Source organism: Siphateles boraxobius, unplaced genomic scaffold, assembly GCF_051911475.1.
Source record: "Siphateles boraxobius isolate OS27281-9 unplaced genomic scaffold, OSU_SipBor_1 41, whole genome shotgun sequence".
NCBI classification, from domain to species: Eukaryota; Metazoa; Chordata; class Actinopteri; order Cypriniformes; family Leuciscidae; genus Siphateles; species Siphateles boraxobius.
Genome location: NW_027509042.1, coordinates 36583861 through 36606326, shown reverse-complemented (window position 1 = coordinate 36606326; position 22466 = coordinate 36583861). Strand labels below are relative to the sequence as shown.

Below are 22466 nucleotides of genomic sequence, written 5' to 3'. Positions count from 1 at the left end.
AATACCACTTCTGATCATCTTTAAATGACTTCAGATGTTTCCTTTCCAGCAGTAACAGTACTGCACAATGCATACAATTTAAAATATTCCGTATAATGCAAAACAGATCACTTGGAAAGCTTTTTATTTATTTATTTCATTTTTAAATTGTGTAAGTGACAGAATTGAGGAGGAGGATTTGCTGATCTTAGCCGGTCTCTCAATGTCAGACTGGTCTGTCCATCTTTCTTATCCAGCAGTCCCAACAGTACACCACAATGCAAATATAAAACACATTTCACCTTTATTATATTATATTATATTATATTATATTATATTATATTATATTATATTATATTATATTATATTATATTATATTATATTATATTATATTATATTATATTATATTATATTATATTATTCTTGAGCAAGTGACGAAATTTGGTAGTAGCCATTTATGCCCAAAAGATGGCGCCACTGACACAGAGAAAACAGTGATGGCGTTCATCTCAAATTTTTGTCCCTGTCAGTAACCCAGTGGGTACATAAAACTAAGTCTTGGTTGTATAACAGGCACATCATGCAATGAGTTGTTGCTACTGTTGTTTTGTTTGTTATCATTGTCCATTGCCATTATTGTTGCTTGTTCATTGTATAGCGTCCTTGAGCCCTGGAAAGGCGCTATATAAATAAAACTCATTATTATTATTTTTATTATTATTATTAGAATAAAAGAGAATACATTTTTGGTATACAATTAATTTTCAAAGTTTCAAGGAAGACTGTAGGCTAACTGAGATTGCCTACCCCATATTGTGTGTTGTGTGCTAAAAACATTAAGACTTGCAACAAAACATGATTCCAAAATAACTTAAACTGTAGTGCTGAGATATAAGACACAAATAGGTGTCGAAATATCAGGAAGCTGCGGTTTTGCTTGGTACACTCAGTCACACGCTATCAGAGTGAAAAAAAGCTGATCTTAAGTCACATACCCCTTGCCTTTTCTGCACAATCTTCTCACACATATACAGCCCCATCCACACCCAGACATACGTATGATGTTCGCAGATATACTCATACACAGACGGGCATATGCCAACGCCACACCCCAGCCTCAACCACAAATCTTTTACCACAAGACCCTCGTCTTCAGCAATGTGGCCTTACTTGAAAGCTTGGTTAAGGCAGGTAGACACACACAGTGATTCTGAGGTATCATCTAGTAAAAAGCACAAGCACACTTCAGCAGACAAACATCTGTTCACTGAAGTATGTCAGACCTCAGAGACACATTGGGAGCTGAAACCGATGTGTGTTTGTGTGTATACTCTATAATTGTCCATTATTATCATTCAAGATTTTCTTATTAGCTTCTGTTGGGTACAATGGATGACTTGGTCCTCTCTCAGTCTCCTCTCAACACTGAACTGGTGTTACCATGGTAATGTAATTACACTCGTTTCTGACAAAGGTTAAAGTCAGATCATTGCATATTGCATTGTAATCCCTTTCTATTGTGAGACAGAATGAGAACAAATCAGGTGAATCTTATCAGTCAATTAGAGCCACTGAGCCAGCCAAATGCAGATTTAATACTAAACAGCTCCATTGTATTTTGGCAATTGACAGACATCATTATAATAAACAATTCATTTGGTTAAGCGCATGATACACTACAAGCATGCCATGATTTCGGCTGGAACATGTGATACTGAAGACTGGAGAAATGTCTGCTAAAAGATTCAGCTTTGCCATCACAGGAATAAATTACATTCTATAATATTAAAATAGAAAACAGCTCCTTTAAATTGAAAGGTAAATCCTTTACTGTATTTTTAATCAAATAACTTCAGCCTTGGTGAGCACAACAGACTTCTTTAAAAAACATTAGAACTCTTAATTAATCCTAAGTTGTTGTTTTTTTATGCTGTCATTGTACTCTCGTTTGTAAATTGCTTTGGATAAAAGTGTCTGTTCATGAATACATGTGAATGTAAATATGAGCCAAATTAACCAAAGTTTTGTTTCCTGTCACTGTTAAAAGCTGCTGACTTTTTCAAGGGAGCGGCCCTTTCTATATCACTCAGATAGGAGTGGTTCATGATCAATAAGCCTAAAACTTGTCTGGAAAGATAGGAGGAGACACTTTATGAGATCTGCCAGACAAAACGTACGGCAAAAATGAGTTAAATGACTGTTAAGGAAATGACCTCACCCCAACGTAAAAAAAGGGGCAGTGTTGTTAATGCGTGGCCTTTAGAGTGCGTACTTACAGTATGTTTGACAGTAATGTTCTGGTTATTTAACATACAGCCCCCCAAATCCATTCACACATATACACACAGAGCAGTGAATGACCTTCCACAAAGGATGCAAATGACAGACAGGAGGGTTCCATATCAGTCATCAGATCAGCCCATCTAATCCTCTCAAAGACCTGCAAAACAATTCAGTCCCATTCACTGAGTCGGAGTCAGATTACTTGCCAGACAGAGAAGACAAAGATTCCAGAATTTAAAAAGACATAAATTTGCCCAAAAATGAAAATTCTGTCAACATTTACTCCCCCCTCTTGCTGCTCCAACTTTGCATGGCTTTCTTTCCTCTGCAGAATAAACGAAGATACTTTGAATAATGTTTTAGTGTTTCTTGTCCATATCATGAGAGTCAATGGGGTCCAGAACTTTGAAGCTCCGAAAAAGACATAAAGGTATAGTGTGAAATAATCCATACGAACAAGATGGTCTTCTAAAGCAACACTTGTTAAACAGATGAACAGATCAAAATTAAAGCCTTTATTATTCAAACGCAAACCCTGCATCAAATATGAGGACACAAACCTCAAATGTCATGACATTTAGTGATGTGACATGTGAGAACTTTTTTTGGAGCTTGAATATTTTGGACCACATTGACTTTTATGGACAAAAATAGTCAAATTAAATATATCTTCCTTTCTTTTCTGCGGAAAAAAAGTCATTAAGAATGACAGAATCATTAATTTGCCACTTGTCCCTCCTTTTATTTAAAAAAAAACCTGTAATATAAAATGTATACAAACAGTTGGGTTTGTAAATATTTGACCCAACCATGGGTGGAAACAACCCAGTGTAGATGTTAAAATAATCACTTTTTGAATAGTATAGCCACAAGCCATAAAACATGGTGTGAAAAAATTCACTCTTTTTGGGTAAAGCTAGTACATCCCATCCACCATCCCATAATACAGAAGTCTATTTTCAATATGCCACAAATGCTGTTGATGGAGCTTAGCTTGTATTGCACCCAGAATATTCATTTAAAACCTAACCTTAACATTAATAAAACATATCACATTTTATTTTCATCCTAATGTGAACATACATACTATATACACAGATAAGCTTACAAATAATTTGACAGGTTGATTTAACTGTCATTCATACTGTTTTAGCACTTCTTCTCACATGCATGGATAATTCGATGCAGCATGCAGTGAATCGACTAGTCTTTGCTTAGTCAATGGCTTTTAATTAATACGGGTCTGTCAGCGACTCTGTTCTCCAATAGAAGTCTTTTCAACTGTCTCCATGACTAAACAAGCTGGGATGAAAGAGAGAGAAAAAGAGCATGGGCAGTGGGCCATTCAAACAGGTGTCTCCTCTTTCCTTAATACCACCTTTTCTTTCTCCCCCTCTCTCTGCTCACCTCTATTAATGGGTTGGCCAAGCAGTGATTTGTTTTCTGTCGCCTTGAGGCTGGAACTTTAGTGGCCAACGTATAGACTTCAAGGCACCATCGAGCTGCCTAGTAGATCTGCAAATAGACCTCAGATTTCTTGTGGGTTTCTTTTCTCAACTTCACACAACCGTCTGACAAGCAAAGAAGCGCATGCTCTTATCTGAATCTTTTCCTCTAAATTCAACTGTTTAAATCATTATTAGTGGATAAAGTTGGTTAGGAAGAAAGACACATACATAAACACATACAAGATGGCCTAATGACTCTCAGAAAGGACAGAAATTCTTATCTGGAATCATCAGACCCATTGTATTCTTATCAGAGCCTCTCTGCCCTGTCCTGAGGGCTATTGTCGTGCCCTATGGAGAAGGGAGGAAACCCTCTGTACTACCGACATTTTGTATGTCTTCGTGTGTGTGATTTTTCTTTCAAAAAGAAGTTTGAACTCGACCTGTTCACTCTTACACACACTGAGTGGCTTCATTTATATACAGAATTTGCTGTAGTTTTGCATCCATTTTTAGGAATATTGAAAACGCAAACTTTTTGAAAACGATACCATTATGATCTCCGTGTAAACTACACAAACATGAATTTGTGAAAACTGTGACATAATGTGCATGTGTATTATGTGTTGAGTCTATAGGCGATTAGTGTTTCTTTCCAAAGTGACATCGCCGACCACTGGCCTTGAAGCAGAATACAGCATTTGTAATTGTTTTCGCAGATCCGTTTTGACAACGCTGTCGTCTGTCGTTTCCGTTTTTAGTACATTATTGTCGTGTAAACATAGTTCTGAAAACGTTATTTCTGAATGTACTTTGGATGTTCAAAACTTACAGTTTTTAAAATAATATTAAAATGTTATTTTTTTGGTTATGCGAACGTTAAGGAAACATAACTTTTTATCATTTTGCAAACATTATGACAACGCTCCTTTTGAATGTTCAAGGATGCAACATTGAGATGAACATTCAACTAAAACCTCTCAGAAAAGAAAAAATGTTCCACGAACTATGTGTAAATATTGTTTTTGTGCTAACATTCTGAGAACATTATTAAAGACCAGATAACTTTGAACAAACATTCTATTAACGTTACTGGAAGAACGTTTGTTAATAACTTTGAGACAACATTGCCAGAGCGTTAGGAAAGTTCTTAGAATGTTCTTTGTTAGTTGGATAATTGTGTGATCCAATATGAAAATGTATTTAAATGTATATTATGCACAAACAACCTCACAATTAATTACACTCTAAACTATTTTATGCTATTGTTCCTTTCTTTTGTTCTGAACCTTTAAGGACGGCTGTCTCCAAACCTCTGTCGTCATACCAACGGTCAACTTCCTTTTCATTGCACACAGAGGATGACAAAATCTACATTCATGGATCTTTTGCTGTACTGACATGAGAAAAAAACAACAGTGAATGCATTGATTCCATCTTTCTTTCACACTGTTTCTTGATGCCTCTGCACCTTTGACACATCTGTGGTATCTGCAGACATAAAAGACACCCGGTTTGTGTCTTACTGCTCTAGCTTTCTTTCATCGGCCCACATGCATTCACACAACCACACATAGGTACACACAAGAAAAAACTAAATCTGATTTCTTAATGTTCCTGTGGAAAAACTGAGAGTTCAAACAAAAATATAAGTTCCATTAAAGCATGACCTAATTATGATATAAGATTCCATGCACTGACTAGGAGTTTATTTTACAGCTCTGTTATACTATCGTGTGGTGACTAGTATATGAGACTATAGAATATGTGTTTATAACAGAACTAATAAATTCAACAGATTTTGAAGGCACACACACACAAACACACACACACACACACACATAGAGATCACCTTACAACTACCAGTTTGTGAAACAGTTTTCTGGAAGCCATCTCTGTTGGCTGGGGGCAGGTGAAAACACATGTTCTCCCAGAGGAAAGCACACACACACACACACACACACACATATTGCCAAAGGGTTTTTTGTCTTTGAGAACTGCCCTTCCTTGCTCCCTAAAACAGCGATAGGTCTGACCTCTCGTTTCAGCCAGGTGTCTACGTCTCTGTTCACTAACCAACATCTGTGACGGTTACAACCAAGTATTGAATGACTGCAATATTATAGTAGAGGGCAGTGGGTGTTCTCTTCTGAGAGGTTCTCTTCAGAGACTATATGTGATAGTTTGTCCTTTTGTTTTTAAATATGATGCCAAACAGCACGTAACCTCACACAATACCATTTTAAATAGCTAAAGATCTTCAGTACATTAAAAAGAACATATTAAATACAAATCTTAAGTGTCCCATTTTACCAGTTGTCCCCCTATACTTGTATACATAGAGACATATATACGTATACATGAGTTAAGTTAATTTTACTATGGGGTTCGGGTGTTTTGAACAAAGGGAGAACTGTACGATCTGTGATTAGTCAGACTGTCTCTGTGATTTTATCTGATCATCAACACATTAGCACCTTTTAAATGTGATAAAATGCCATTCAACTTATGCAGAACATAAACAGCTCAGATAACTTAAGAGATTAACATACAGTGTGTATGTTTCCATGCTCAAAAAGCCAATTCCACCTAATTTTTTCAGATTTAATTTCACTTACATAAAATCTGTTTGTGTACTTTGTCATTGTGTAATGAAGTGTACTTTTCACAGCTCAGCGTCTAAAATTAAAAGTATGAAAATACTTTCATATGTGTGTGTGTGTGTGTGTGTGTGTGTGTGTGTGTGTGTGTGTGTGTGTGTGTGTGTGTGTGTGTGTGTGTGTGTGTGTGTGTGTGTGTGTGTGTGTGTGTGTGTGTGTGTGTGTGATCTGAACTGATGCCTCTGGTTGAATGACATTTAAAAGTGTTTTTGAGGGTTGTAGTGAGAAAGTTACGTCACTATCACGATTAAACAGAAAGCCATTCATGCTCATATAACACATAATAATAATAATATAAACACGTAGTCTATAATCATGTAATATTGTACCACTTTGTTTACCAAAATTTGGAATTAGAAACGAACATAGGCTATTTCTTGGAATAAGCAAAGTTAACTGATTTTGTGTGAAGTTTTGTGCAGGTCTGCAGACACACAATTGAAACACCGATTTCCGTCACAGGACGTCGTTTTCTTCAATCACACATTTTCAGAAACACGAAAACAGGAAAAGAGTGTTAGCGGAAGGCGCAGATGCTGCTACCTGTTCTCTGGGCGCGAGCGCAGACTCGAGCGCGCGTGCTGCTGTGGATTGCGTGTGTGAGTGGGCGGAGTTTACGCGCACGAGTGGGGTATTTAAAAACATCTGAGCTCCTGAAGTTTACAAAGTCGCGGTAGAATTTCTGGAGACTGACAGCACCGGAGGAGTGTTTTAAAGATGGCGTACTACGAAGTAAGCCAACAGTTAGCCTACTCAAAAACTTTTTTCTTAAGTGATGTTTGATTGCATTTAAATTGGTCTACTTTATAAGAAAAAATACTTAACTTTGTCTGTTTAATTTTTTTTGCAGCACATCGTCTTTGAAGATGATTTATCAGCTGATAACAACTCTGAGTTCGGCTCGGGGGACATTGGAGCCAACTTTGAGGTCCCATGCGACGTGGAGGTCAGTCACGAGTTCCAGAGGATCTTTCTTCCAACCGTGTACGGGATCATATTTATTTTGGGTCTTATCGGGAATGGGCTGGTTGTTCTGGTAATGGGCTGCCAGAAGAAATCCAGAACCATGACAGACAAGTACCGTCTGCACCTTTCAGTGGCGGACCTTCTGTTTGTGCTCACCCTGCCCTTCTGGGCCGTGGACGCGGCCAAAGACTGGTATTTTGGAGGGTTCATGTGCGTGGCCGTGCATATGATTTACACGGTGAATTTATACAGCAGCGTCCTCATCCTCGCCTTCATCAGTCTAGACCGGTACCTCGCCGTGGTGCGCGCCACGAACAGCCAAGGTCCGAGGAAACTTCTAGCCAGTCGCATCATTTACGTGGGCGTGTGGCTCCCCGCCGCACTCCTCACCATCCCAGACCTGGTGTTCGCCAAAGCGGAGACCAGCGCTATACGCACCTTCTGTGAGCGCATTTACCCTCAGGAGTCTTTCCTTACTTGGGTCGTCACTTTTCGATTCCAGCACATCCTGGTTGGCTTCGTGCTACCCGGGATCGTGATTCTCGTCTGCTACTGCATCATCATCTCTAAGCTGTCGCGCGGCTCGAAGGGCACGCAGAAGCGCAAGGCGCTCAAGACCACCGTGGTTCTGATCGTGTGCTTTTTCGTCTGCTGGTTGCCTTATTGCGGGGGGATCCTGCTGGACACGCTGATGATGCTAGAGGTGATTCCTCACAGCTGTGAGCTCGAGCAGGGTCTACAGAAGTGGATCTTCGTGACTGAGGCTCTCGCGTACTCTCATTGCTGCCTCAACCCCATCCTATACGCGTTTCTTGGCGTGAAGTTCAAGAAGTCCGCCCGCAGCGCTCTATCTCCTAGCCGGGGGTCCAGTTTGAAAATTCTGCCGAAGAAGAGAGGAGGGATGTCATCTGTATCCACAGAATCCGAGTCTTCTAGCTTTCACTCGAGTTAACAAAAGCGCGCGCGCACCTTGGACTGCGAATATGCTTATCCCATATTACATGAAATTACTAGCTAAAATGTGCTTTGTATAGGAAAGAAAATATAGTTAACAGGCTGAGCCTAATTGAAAAGTTGTCAGAATGTAAATATGTCTCTCAGTATGGTATCGCATACTGCATTGCTTCCAGTTTTACTGTAAAATCTCTCTTCATAGTAAGAGGCATTGTGCACATACAAATGTGCTGATATAGTGTGCAAGATGTTTACTGTACATATGTATATAGATTGTTTTTTAACTGGTTCCTTTCTGCACTTATGTAGAACATTGCATTTATTTATTACATGATAAACCAGAGACGTTCCAGTTTAAAAGAGCTGCTTTGGCTATTTGAAGTCTTGCAATAAATTTTTGAGTACACAAATTATTGTGTTGGGTGTTTGTGTGTGTGTACTTTGACCACTTCTAGAGTAACTCTTTTCTAGGGCATGATAATGGAATTTCCCTGCAATACCCAGTATTGTTTAGTTTCGTTCTGTACAGAGACATGTGCGTGTAAAGCACTGTTACTCAGCACTAACTTCTACAAAATAGTTTGTGGAGGACAGAAATTACAGTACCCTCAGCCTATAATATTTGAGGCATATGCATTGGTAACGGGGATTCCCTAATACTTAAACTCATTCAGGTCTGACCAAATACCAAATACACGGAGTACCCATCGGTGGAATCCCCAACATGATGCCGGATCCATTCAACCGTGAATACACGCAAAATTTCTTAAATGCAAATTATGCTATATTGCATTGCAGTTTTGGTTAACTTTCCAAATTTCATTTCATTATCATCCTTATTTGTGTTTTCTGTTATTTTCCCCCATGGAAATGTCCTTTTACCTCAAAGGGATTCTGTTTATTCAGGTGGTACCATAACAAAAGCATGTTGCTATGTCTCTGACACTGATTGGCAGTTACGAACATACCCTGTATGAGTCATAAAACCTCATTTTGCATGGTGTGACTATTTGAGAAAACTGGTTCAGTGCGGATTCATACAGAACATTACCGTTTAGGTAAAAACCCACGATTCCTGGTTGGAGGATCATGCTCGTAATCACAGATGGTAAGCATCATTCAACAGAAGAAAAAATATGTGCAGCTTTCCATGAAACTGGCAGCATTGAATATCCCATAAAGTGTCTCTACATGTGTTTAGACACTTACAAATGTCTGAATGTCATTGAAATAAGTATCAAAAAATAAAGCCACAAAGAAATCACACTAGAGCTTTTCTCAGAACTAACTTCATTTTTTGCAATAACTTTTAACCAACTGTGAAAGTGATTCTTACGGTTCCCCTCAGGTTTACACGTGGTGTTCTAGCAAAGCAACTACAGGTGTAGTTCATCACATTAGCCTATGGACAAAATTTTACAACCAAAAAGTGTAATGGAGCATTCCTGTAGTTCAAACAGTAGAGCACGGCCATCAGCCAAATACATTCATGAAACTTGCCTAAATATAATTTTATATATTTATATTGTTAAATTCCCCAACACACACACACACACACACACACACACACACACACACACACACACACACACACACACACACACACACACACACACACACACACACACACACACACACACACACACACACAAACACACACACACACACACACACACACACAGACAGACAGACAGACAGACAGACAGACAGACAGACAGACAGATAGATAGATAGATAGATAGATAGATAGATAGATAGATAGATAGATAGATAGATAGATAGATAGGTAGATAGATAGATAGATAGATAGATAGATTTCTGAGGGATCATGTGACACTGCTGGCTGGAGTAATGGCTGCTGAAAATTGAGCTTGAGGAAAAAACAACATTTTACAATACATTAAAATCTTAATTAAGGATACAATAAGGTTGTAAGGAACACTCTCAGAAAAAAATGGTATAAAAGCTGTCACTGGGACGGTACCCTTTAAAAGTGTTCTAATATGTAGAATTTGGGTAGGCTACTAATGCCATTTTGGTATCAATATGTACATTTGAGTTACAAATATTCACTCTTTGGGTACTAAGGTTTATCTTTTGAAAGGGTACCACCCCAGTGACAGTTTTTCAAACTTTTTTCTGACAGTGAAGGGAGTTACTATTCAGTTAGTTAGTTGGAGTAACTACTGTGGATGAACTGAAATATATAACATGTGTTCTGTTGATTTACTGAATGATTTGCAGATTAGTCGGTATGGTCTCACGATGCTAGTGACTGGATAGGTCAGCCGCTCATCTGTGTGCACTCTTCTTATAACTATACTCTGATATGATGCTAGATGCTCTGAACCCGGAGTTAACGTCTGCAGCCCGCATTTATTACTAGTAATCCATGACAGCAGCATTCAGTTCAAATGGGGCGAGGATGAACCACAATAAAACCACGGGAGGTCTTTACAGAGGGAGAAAGTATTACAGCAATGCACAGCAGTGTAGAGCCATAGGAAACAAGAGCCTGTGACCTCTGCATTGCAAAAGCTGCTAACCAGGCCACCATGTTAAGAGGTGGAAATGCGTGAGAGTTGACCCATTGAGAAGCAAAATCCATGCGTAAGGACAATACAAACTAACACCAGTGACTGGACGGCCCGTTGAGTCAGAGTAATGGGCTCTAATGTAGAGTGTGAGAGATTTGCATGTCTGAGAGTGTTAAGTGCTCCATCAGGCCTCTGTTCCCCCGGGGGGGCTGTAAGAAAGGAGAGTGGTCAGTGAACATTCCTTAAGAGCTGGTCATTTATTTTGTTGTTAAACTCCCTTGTTCATCCTGTCAATCTGAATATATCTCACTCTGTGTAGCTGTAGAAAAGAGTGTATGTCTATCGGCACACTTATCCAGTCATCTGCCTGTTTAAAATCTCCTATATCTTGTTCAATCTCATAATAAAAAGAATGGTTTACTTATAAATAGAAATTCTGGGAACTCATTTACTCATCCTCAAGTAATTCCAAACCCTCACCTTTGTTTGGGAGAGATTCTGAATAATTGCACTGGCTAAACGTTTCTGTGCAATTAAAAAGAATGACACAAAAGCTCCATTAACTATCATAACTAGTCCATTTGATCCATGTCTGTAAAAATATGTCCCAATGTTAATATGAATGAATATTCAATATTGGATTTTGCACAGGTGTTTTCCCCATATTTTGAATTACCCATTGTGCTGTGTTTTATGGGTAAAGGAATAGTCTGTAAACTTAACGGATAAAGTCCTGGCAGAAAATTACCAGGACCTTTTCTGTTTTTCTATGGATTTTTTCTTACAGTATGTATTCCAAATCTTCTGAAACAATTCGATTTGTAAAAGGAACAGGCTAATATTTAAGTTGTGTAACACTTTATTTGACAATGTCCTTGTTACATGTAATACTGTAGTAATAACAATAGATTATTCATAATTACATGAAACTAAACCTAAACCAAACCTTAATCCTGACCATAATCCATAGGCTACATAGTTAAATATTACTCAGTACTTAAATGTATAATTACAGTGCAACTAAGGCACCTTATAAAGTGTAAAGTGTAAAATGTAAAATGTTATTCACTGACATCTACCCGTGGAATGTTCATCAGAAAATTAGCAATGTCTGATTCGTGAACTAATCATTTTCTTCAGTCAATGATCCAGTTTCCATTTTCCAGTTAATCTGAGAGGAACATTTTCTATGAATATTAACTAATATTTTGGTCTGCTGCCTACCCAAAACAATCATATGACTTCATAAAATATAAAACTGGTTTATGGCATCCTCTTTGAAGCATACAACTGAAATAGCATGGAAAAGAGCAGCCAGTACATTTCTTCTTTCAAAATTCATATGCTTCAAAAAGACATGAGGAGGAGTAAATGATGAAAGAATTTTCATTTTCAGGTGAACTATTGAGTCTTTAAGCTACACAAATGTATAATAAATACTGATCATCATAATAAATAATAAATATGAAAAAAAGTCCTGCATTCCAAATCTTCTGAAACCACATAAATCTGCACGAGGAAGAATGGTGATATTAAAAAGTTGTTATTCACTGACATCCAGCTCTCCTTGGCACGTTCATGAGATGAGTAGCAATGTCCGATTTGTAAATAATTTCCCAGAGTCAGATACTTCCCAGACAGCAACACAGTGTCAGCCCAAATCCGGGCCACATCTGGTAAACGTGACACTATGTTGCTGCCTGAGCTTCAACAAATCTGTTCACAGCGGTCTGGTTCGCAAAACCTGCCAAAAAAAAAGAAGTGATTTTTCCAATAATCTGACTTGATTTGCTTCTCTTGTTCATTTAACTCGTAATAACATAAAAAAGAGACGCTAGCACGTTCTTCAAAATGTCTTTTTTTGTGTTCTGCAGAAGAAAGAATCTCATAAAGATTCTTTATGAGGGTGAGTAAATAATAACAGAATTTTAATTTGATGTCGAATTATTCCTTTAATTCTGAGTAAAATTGTCCACAAACTCACACTGGGCCTCGTTCCACAGCTCTGCATGTGTTTTTCCACTTACAAGCAGGGTGAGGGTTAGAGGGTAAAGCTATTGACATCCATAGCGCAGGAAGGAGCTCATGTCTGGGATCATTAGTGGCCACTCACAGTTCCTGCTAGATTGACCCTAGTGGGGCAAAGAGACACTTTACGACCCCAGTGACCCCCAAAACCTCAGCATGTTTACCCAAAAGGACTGGAGCCACAGAGGTCAGTAAAACCAAGATCATTTACAAATGAATCACAGTTCCAGGGGGCTTGAACAATGACCAAACAAATGCTACTGTACCTGTAAGCCTTTTAACACATGTCGGACAATTATCACGGACTGAAGCAGTAAAATAACTTATATACACTGATTCCCACACACTGTCATTATGTACACCTATGATATTATACCTTCCTATTATACACATAAACTTCACACACATATCACAACACTCGCCACCCAAGAGACTGTTGTGTGATAAACGGATAAATGTGTGTGTTATTCTAGGGGAAGTGGCTGTTTGGAAGACAGTTTCCTGCTGAAAATCCACAGGGACTCCAGCTCCCGCTGTGAAAATACTTACGGGGTCTGACTACAACCCATTTCACATTTTTCACTTTAGAAAAACAATGCAACATTTCAGCAGGTTATACGGAAAACAGCTGATTAGAAGTCAATAGAAATGCCTCTTGAATCTGCATATATTTTATTGATATTATGATGAATATTTATGCGTGAAAATGAAATGAAAAGTGATGTCCAGAGGGGATTTGTTTTTATTGACCCTAAAAGTATGATAACACCATCAAAATGTGAGAAAAATATTTTATATTTTTAAATATGAGGGAAGAAATTAAACCATTACACTTGTTCAAAGTGTCTGACAAATTTGTTTAGCCCCAAAAAAGGGGTAAACTACAGCAAAAATATTTATTTTACTATATGCATGATAAAATAAAAAGTTCACAAGAAAAAACACATTCAAGATAATCAGTTATTATTATTTCACCAGTTCTTTCTTGTTTTTGCATGCGTTTGTTTGACAGCCTGGCAAAGAATTACGTCTGTACAATTTGGCATGTTTAGTTACATTATCAAAATCTTATATGTATATGACAGAGGGGTTGATAAATAAAAAGGTTAATAAAAACAAGGAGTCAAATAATAACTTATAGATCTTTTTTATGCTGCAATTTTTTTTTCTTTGAGTGTAGCGAGCATGTTGTGTACAATATGTGATTTATAATAGCCTGTGGCAAATGTACAGACGGACACAGTTTTGTTGTAACATGTATACGTATGGCTGCCAGGTAACATATTTTGTTTGGTGATGAATTATAATGACATTTGCACCATAGACATAGAGTCAGTCATATAATAATAAAAATATGAATAGCTGGCACCGTCTATGTAGAACAGCAACAAACTAAAAAAAACATGCACATGTTGACTGTTTCGAGAGGAACGGCGTTATCTTCCAAAAAAGCTGTCACACCCTCCTCATTTGTGTTGGCGTCAGATCAGTTAGCAAATTTCCGTTTCTTTGCACTGGAATGCTGATGATTGGCTTTGATTATCTTGTGTTTCTGTCAAAGATGAAAAACCCGAAAGTTGGCTTTGTTCTTTAAAAGCATCTTTAGCATTTATGGACCGAATTCTATTTTGTCTTCATGCCCTAAACCTTTATTCATCACCAAACATGAGCCCCTCGATTCTCACCCGGGGCTATGCTTGGAAATATGATCTTGGGGGAAGTGCGTTTTGAGGGAGGGCAGCTGCCCCTTTTAAAGGCTGTAGATGAATGATGGGATTAGATGTGGTATATGTGGATGTGCATGTGTGCTTGTGTATGTTCAAGTTTAAGACCTGTGACTTATTTCATTACATGTGATAGGCTCAACCTATAACGGAGACCTTCATTTATCCTGTTTAATTTTCAATACAGCACCTCTAATTAATTCACCAGAAGTGATTTTGCAAATCTAATGTAATTTAATCTAAATTCTCACCCCTCATTCCTCTGAGAAATATGATATGTTTCTAAAGAGGATTTTGTCAAGTGATTAGCGGAAAGAGGAGCTCATATCAAAGTGAGCGGGTCGGCATTCACTTAACACACACGCGAACACGCATAGACATACACGTGCACACACACACACACACACACACACACTGTACTGACAGACGGGCAGGTGCTTGCGCACCTGTTTGTACAAAAAGTGGGCTCACTTACATTCTTTCTCCACCTGCAGTCCTTCTATAGTTATCCCTTGTGGGAATACCCACAATACACACACGCTTCCTCATTTGGGCCTACACACATCTCACCCACACACTTTTGGCCCATAACATTATATTTCACCTCTTCTGCACTAACAGAAATAAGCAAACAGATAGTTCACATGCATTGGGTCTCTGAAATATCAGGATAATTTATATATCAAAGGATAATTTATTGTCAGTTCGTAACACGTATGAGAGAAATGGCAATAAAACTACAACTTGACAGTGAGATGATCCTCTATAAACTAGTGTACATGCTAACCCTTATTCTTATCTCACATAATTTAGGGCCACCGCATGTTTTCTCAGGCGTTGTGTGACAAGCATGACCAAGCAATCAGAAACATATTCAAATGATAAATAATGACAATCCCCAAACTGAACGTTTTGGTCTTCAAGAATGGGTAATTTTGGCTGTGTGGACTTTTAGAAATTAAAAAACATATCTGAAAATGAGAGTTTTCACACTCTAAGTAGTTTATTTTATTGATCTATTTACAATTTTCAATTCAGAGGAATTAAGAGTCATATTCTCTGAAAGGAAGGAAAATTCCTACCACAGAGTTTTGCATTCTGTTTAAACTGTAAATTACATTTGAACTTTTGGGGATTTTTTCTTGCTAAGGTTAATTTCATATCGAAATAATTATACAGAATTAAGTAATATTTTTACACTTTTTGCATAATTTGCAAAAATTACAGCTAGATTGGAAATTATGTCAACAAGCAGGCTAATTTTAGAAAAACAACTTATTAGGGGCACAACTGTGCAGTAGGGTGAAAATGATTGCACAAATGTGGGACATTCTAAATTGTTTTAAAAAATTACATAAAACATTTTCACACCAAAAAACATTGTAATGTTTTATGTTTATTTCACATTTTTATATTATTATAGTTTTAAACATGAAATAATGCATCATTTTTTTGTTTTTGTATTTTAAGATTAAGGGTATGGTAAAATGACAGCTATGTTCTAAAAATGGTTAAGTTTTTCGTTTGCGTTTTTCACGTAAGATGACAGTAGTTGGTGATGTCACTTTGTAAATGAACACTACGTGCCTATAGACTGAACACGTAATACGCATGCGCATGAAGTCATCGTTTTCACAAATGTGCATTTTTGTATTTTACATGGAAACGATAACAAGTATCACTTTCAAAAGTTTGCTTTTTCAGGTCGGCAAATCGCCATTGATGTGTTACTGAACGGTCAAAATGCATAAAAAGGTTTTCGTTTTTTATTTAAAAACGGTGTCATTTAAACGGCCCCTAAAAGTCAGTTTCTGGGGTAAGCGTAAAATAATACAACCCCACTAATACAACTAATACAAGACCATTTCAAAACCAAAATAAAGTTTACATATATATATATAAAAATAAAAATAAAAACTAAACTGAAAAAAAAATCCCCTGCACAGTGCCGAAGTTGAAAGAAGCACCCTTACATAAATCTCAAACAGCTAATCGTCAATTTGCATGTTTGAAACACGAACCAGGCAGGACAAACCATAACATGCAACGAAAAACATTTTAGCTCATCACAGGGTTCAAAGTTCACTGGACCGTATCGAAACATGTTGTAAAGATCCAACATCAAAGCACATAAAATGTATGAAATTTAAATAGTGAAATCAGACAAAGCAAATGCTCTTGGTGAGCATTCACATGATGGTCATTAACCTTGCACCTTTAGTGCTCCCTATTGGTGCATTTATCTCAGACACTGTGTCTAATTGGTCTGGTGTGAGAAAACCTCCAACTTGTAGGCTAACTCACACAAATCCAATTCATGCTCATAATTTGACCTAGCCTTGCAGGCAAAGATAAAGAGTAAGAGCGCACACATGTCAACAAAATGAAAGACAAACCCACGCGGTCACTTGAACTCCTCACACTGCTTCTTGTGAGACATAAATCATCTCAGCAGCTCTATCTCATAAACAGCCAAGTTTTGACAGAATCAAAAGCAAAATCATGTTTATATGAGCAACCCCCAATTTCCCCTTTCGTCAGTGTAACACAATGGTTTTGCGGGCAAAGCTTCAGAGGAATCGGAGCACTGAGATGTTGAGTGAAGGTTTGAAAACTATTTTCCCACTGCTTCAGAAAAGACTTCCTATCAGGAAGAGGGAGAAATAGAACCTGGAAGTTTACTCAGAGATTTTTTGCGCCTTGTTTTTTGCCGATTTCCTGTTTCGGTCCGGCCTCAGCTGAGCCGCAGGAGTAGGACGAGGAAGAGAGGGCTTAGGCGAAAAAGAGAAGAAGGAAGGATAGTGGCATAGTAAATGGAGGAGAGGGTTGAAAGATGGAGGCTTCCCCCTCCTCCTTCTCCTCAGACCCCCAAACCCAGCTGTCTAAATGGAAAGGTGGCACGACAAGGAGGGAGTAGGAGGTTACAGTTGGAGGATGCTTATTGTTTTGTGATTCCTGTGTTTAGGGTTTGGTTTGTGTCCCTCAAACAAAGGCCCATTCTACTGGAAGGGATATCAGCAAGTCATTGTGTTTACAGGTTTACAAGCACGCAAAAACAAGTAGCGCAAGCTAGAGAAATTGGAGTGGCATGTCTAACATTGCTATTATGCATTGGCTTAAGATCATTTTTTTTATCATAACATATTCTCCATAAACTCCAGAGATCCTAAGAAGAAGCTTCATTCATTCCATTAGTTGTTTAGTTGGGCTCATGCCTAAAACATGAGCAGAATGAATTTTTGTGTAAAGCACCTCTGACATACACTTTCAAATATGAAACATCAAAATATTCACAATGTCACGTCCAAAACGTTGCAATTTGATAACACAAATTACCCTAATAATAAAGTAACATAATGAATTAACCAAATAGTTAAATGTGAGAATAAATTACAAGTTTTGATTTTGTGCTTTTGTCGCATTTATTTATTTATTTTTATACATTTTATTTTAGTTTTAGTTTGAGTTATTTTAGTACATTGAGCTAAACTAAATGAAAATGAGAAATGTTGCCTTGGCAACTGGATACATTTAAATTAAGTTTAGCCTATTACTTTTTTTATTAAATGTTTTTATTTTATTACTAAGTTTATATTTTACTTTATTTCAGTTCACGTTAAATTCATTTAAAGTAATGAATTTGTTTTGTTTTAGTTTTAGGGCACGCTATGAAAACGTCAAAACGATCCCCATTCACACGGATCCGCAAAAACAGTTAAAAAGCTGTATTCTGCTGCCAGGCAAGAAGTTAGGCTACCGAATACACTTAGTAAAGAAACATGGACTGAACACGTAATACGCATATTTGTTCATGACGTTATTTCTTTTTATTTCTTTTTTTTTTTTTTACAAATGTGCGTTTTTGTAGTTTACACAGACACAATCACGGTATCGTTTTCAAAAGCTTGTGTTTTCAGGCCCCCCAAAAACGCTGACGTCGTGTAAATGAACGGCCAAAACGCATAAAAAGTTGACTGTAGTTGACTATAATAACCCTGGATCCTATCACGTAATTCACATAGGCCTAGTTGTTATTCATGGATGGGGACATTGCTAATGGAGAAAGAGTGTGCACAACCACCCTATTTACGAATGATTGCAACCCCATTTCCATAAAAGTTGGGACATTTTGTAAAATGCGATAAAAACAAGAATCTGGGATTTGTTAACTTTCTTGAAACTAATTTAACTGACAAATCACAAAGAAAAAGATTTCCAGTATTTTCACTGACCAACTTAATGTTATGTCTGTTCTGTGTTTTAGGGTTTTTTTTGGACTTTGAATTGGTTTTGCACCGTTTATAGTATTTCCTTTGTCCTCGTTCATCTGTTGCTATAGTTTTTGATTTGCCCTCTTGTATCTCACCTGTCTTGTTAATTATCTTGTTTAATGTTTCGTTATATAGCCCTCATTTTCAGTTGTTTCAGGGGCATGTTTACCACTGTGTCACATCACCTTTCCTTTTATTTACACTTTTACTAATATGATACTAATTGTTGCAGTTTTGCAAGTGGAATGTTTACCCAATCTCGCCTAATATGAGACAGCTGCTCAACGTTTCATGGTTGTCTTTGTTTCTTCTTTTCATGATGGAACATACATTTTCAATAGGAGACAGATGTGGACTGCAGGTGTAGAGTACGAAAATACTGAACGTGCGTAAATTGTAGAACATGCAACTGGCATTATCTTTTCTAATAACCATGGACTTCCCCAAGCAAATGCCATCTTGATGGCAGTATATGTCCCCAATATGCGCCTCCACCTCAATGGTAAATTCACAAATTCTCTATGTTTTTATTTTGTTACATTTTACTAAATGTCCCAACTTTTCTGGAAATGTGATTGTAATTCATGAATGTACACACATTTAACTATCAAATCTGAGGTTTACAAAGCGTTTGTGAATCCAGAAGTGAGTTTTCAGGTAGGTCCCTTTTATGCGTAAATTACTCCAAATCTACTCATATACTGTATTTATGAAAGTTTCATGATGAGGCCCATGATAATCCGGAGCACACTGTTTTTGTCCTATGAGACAATATGTCCTATTTAAATGCCAACAAGCGATGAGAAATCCATCATGCAAATATGATTTATTGCATGTTTAACACTATGATAATCTAAGAAGGAATGTAGTAAATGATGGGTTAGTAAATTATGACAGAATTTTTATCATTGGTTGAACTACAGTATCTCTCAAGCACTTTATTGTGGTAAGTTTGTTATAGTTTTTCAAATACACCTTTAGGAAATAAAATAACCACAATAAATCTAATTTAACCATGATGGTTAGTGTGTTTAGCGTAGACGTGGTCGTATGGAGCTGTGTGCGCATACCATTGAGTATTCAAAGGGAAATACAGACAGAGTGCAAAATATTTACAATTCAAGACCATTTCCTTCTCAGCTAACTGTAGAGATTTGAAGTTGTTGTACAGGTTTTCTAATTTCCTTACTTTGCTTCTAAATAATGATCTTGATATCATTAGAAAGAGGTTCATTCATTGTCTATCATGCAATTATTGATTAAGTGTACAACTTCTCATTATGTACATAATGATCATGCCCAATGAACCATGTACTAGTGAAGTGCAAAAATCTAATCTAACGTTGAGTGTCATATCATATAAAGATCAATAAATGGCATTCAGTTAATCAAGTGCAGACATCAGGCCGATGGTGTGAGAGTGAGATGATAATGTTGTTTATGTTTTATAGAAAATGACTGTACAAAGAGATTGTAGATTTGTTACGTGCTGGTATGTGTTCCCCGACGCATTTCCTTCTGCCGTCGTCCGTCAGTCTGACGGCTCCTTCTCTCAGCTCCAGTGATAGTAAAAAGAAGTATGTACTATGATGATGATCACATACACACACACACACACACACACACACACACACACACACACACACACACACACACACACACACACACACACACACACACACACACACACACACACACACACACACACACACACACACACACACACACAAACACTGTTTACTGTTTTTGTTTCTGGAAAGTTGCTTGTTAAAAGTGTATAGGCGGCTGTTCTTTGATGCATTTATTCTCTTTCTCACCTGAGGAGACAAGTAAAGGGTTATAAAGTCAAGTTCCAAATATTTTGCATTAATCTCTTTTGTCTGCCATCACTTCAAGCTTGAAAAGATTGAGTGATGATAACTGAAGACATTAAATTGCTCACACGGACATCAGGCACATGTACCCGATACTTTGGTTTACGTACCAATTTAGATTAATCTGTTTGGCATGTTCAGAGCTATTCGCCTATGTTTTTGTGGCTCCTGCTTCCCACCAAAGATGGAACGTTTTCAGAACATTGGCTACAATTTTTGCCAGGTTCTTTCAAAGTTATAAGTAAACATTCTTCCAATAGCACTAATAGAACGTTCAGTCAAAGTTCTTTAATAATGTTCTCAAAATCTTAGCACAAATATACGTTATTCCTCGTTTATGGAATGTTTTTTTTCTGAAACATTTTAGTTGTACGTTCATCTAACATTTTTAAATGTTACTACTAGTTTCATTCAAAAGTAACGTTCCCATAATGTTTGTAAAATGGTAAAATGGAATGACCCCCCCCCCCCCCCCCCTCAAAAAAGATTAAAATACTGGACATTTTGAACATTAAGAAATTTAACTAAATGGGAACATCAACAAAATGCTCTAAGAACATATGTTTGTTAGCTTGGTTTTTACATTGATTTGCTACGGTAAAAAAAAAGGTTACTGTCATGTCAGATACGCCATTTTTTAGGGTTCAACTCAATAAATGAATGATATGTGAATGCAGGTTTCAAACTGACTGTCAACAACATCAGACAGAAAATGACAGCTGATGATTGTCATATAATGTGCACATGTAAATGTGGCTTTATACCTTTAAGGACATTCTGCTACGTCCCTACGCACGTACGGGGGGCGTTCCCCTAAAGCCACCTTTCCACTGCACACGACATTCGCATACGATTGTCGCATTCCATGCGCATAGTGTCAGTCGCACAGAACTTTGAAATTGGTCGTGAAGCAACCGTTACCCTCGGCTATTCACAAAGCTCAAATCGGATTCGAATTTTCCACATACGCATACGATCGGAACTCCCCGCAGCTCCCATACGACTCTCCATTGGAAATGAATGACTTCATTTTGTCGTGTGCAGTGGAAAGGCAGCTTAAAGGGATAGTTCACCCAAAAATGAAAATTCTGTCAGTATTTAATCACCCTCATGTTGTTCCAACCACGTAAGACCTTCGTTCATCTTCTGAACATGAATTAAGATATTTTTGATTAAATCTGAGAGCTGGATCACTCCTCCAAAGGCTTCTAAGGGATTGAAACTTGCCAGCCCCGAAAAGTTATTAAAGACATCGTTAAAATAGTCCAAGTGACTACAGTGGCTCAATCTTAAGTTTATCAAGCGACGAGAATACTTTTTGTGCGAAAAAACAAACAAAAATAACAACTTTATTTCAACTATTCCTTTCCTTCTCTGTGGGCCTCTAGTCAGTTAACGTAGTGTGATTGCGTAGAGCTACATAACACGTAGGCTCACTATTGGCCGACGCTGGTCATGTGTGTGACGTATAACAACAGAAGCTTATGCTATTACACTAGTGAACTGACTCGAGGCTCACAGAGAAGGAAATTAATAGTTGAAATAAAGTCGTTATTTTAGTTTTTTTGCGCACAAAATGTATTCTCGTCGTTTGATAAACTTAAGATTGAGCCACTGTAGTCACTTGGACTATTTTAACGATGTCTTTAATAACTTTTCGGGGAACAAGTTTCAATCCCTTAAGAAGCCTATAGAGGAGTGATCCAGCTCTCAGATTTAATTAAAAATATCTTAATTTGTGT

At 37.5% G+C, this 22466-nt stretch overlaps 1 protein-coding gene across 1 annotated transcript; it reads left to right on the top strand.

Annotated features, from left to right (window-relative positions):
- Positions 1-6899: 6899 nt before the first annotated feature.
- Positions 6900-8700, top strand: cxcr4a (chemokine (C-X-C motif) receptor 4a). Its single transcript, XM_077199308.1, has 2 exons — positions 6900-7102; positions 7221-8700. The coding sequence occupies exons 1-2, from the start codon at positions 7088-7090 to the stop codon at positions 8286-8288; spliced, it is 1083 nt and encodes a 360-aa protein (XP_077055423.1). The 5' UTR covers positions 6900-7087; the 3' UTR covers positions 8289-8700.
- The last annotated feature ends 13766 nt before the right edge of the window (positions 8701-22466 follow it).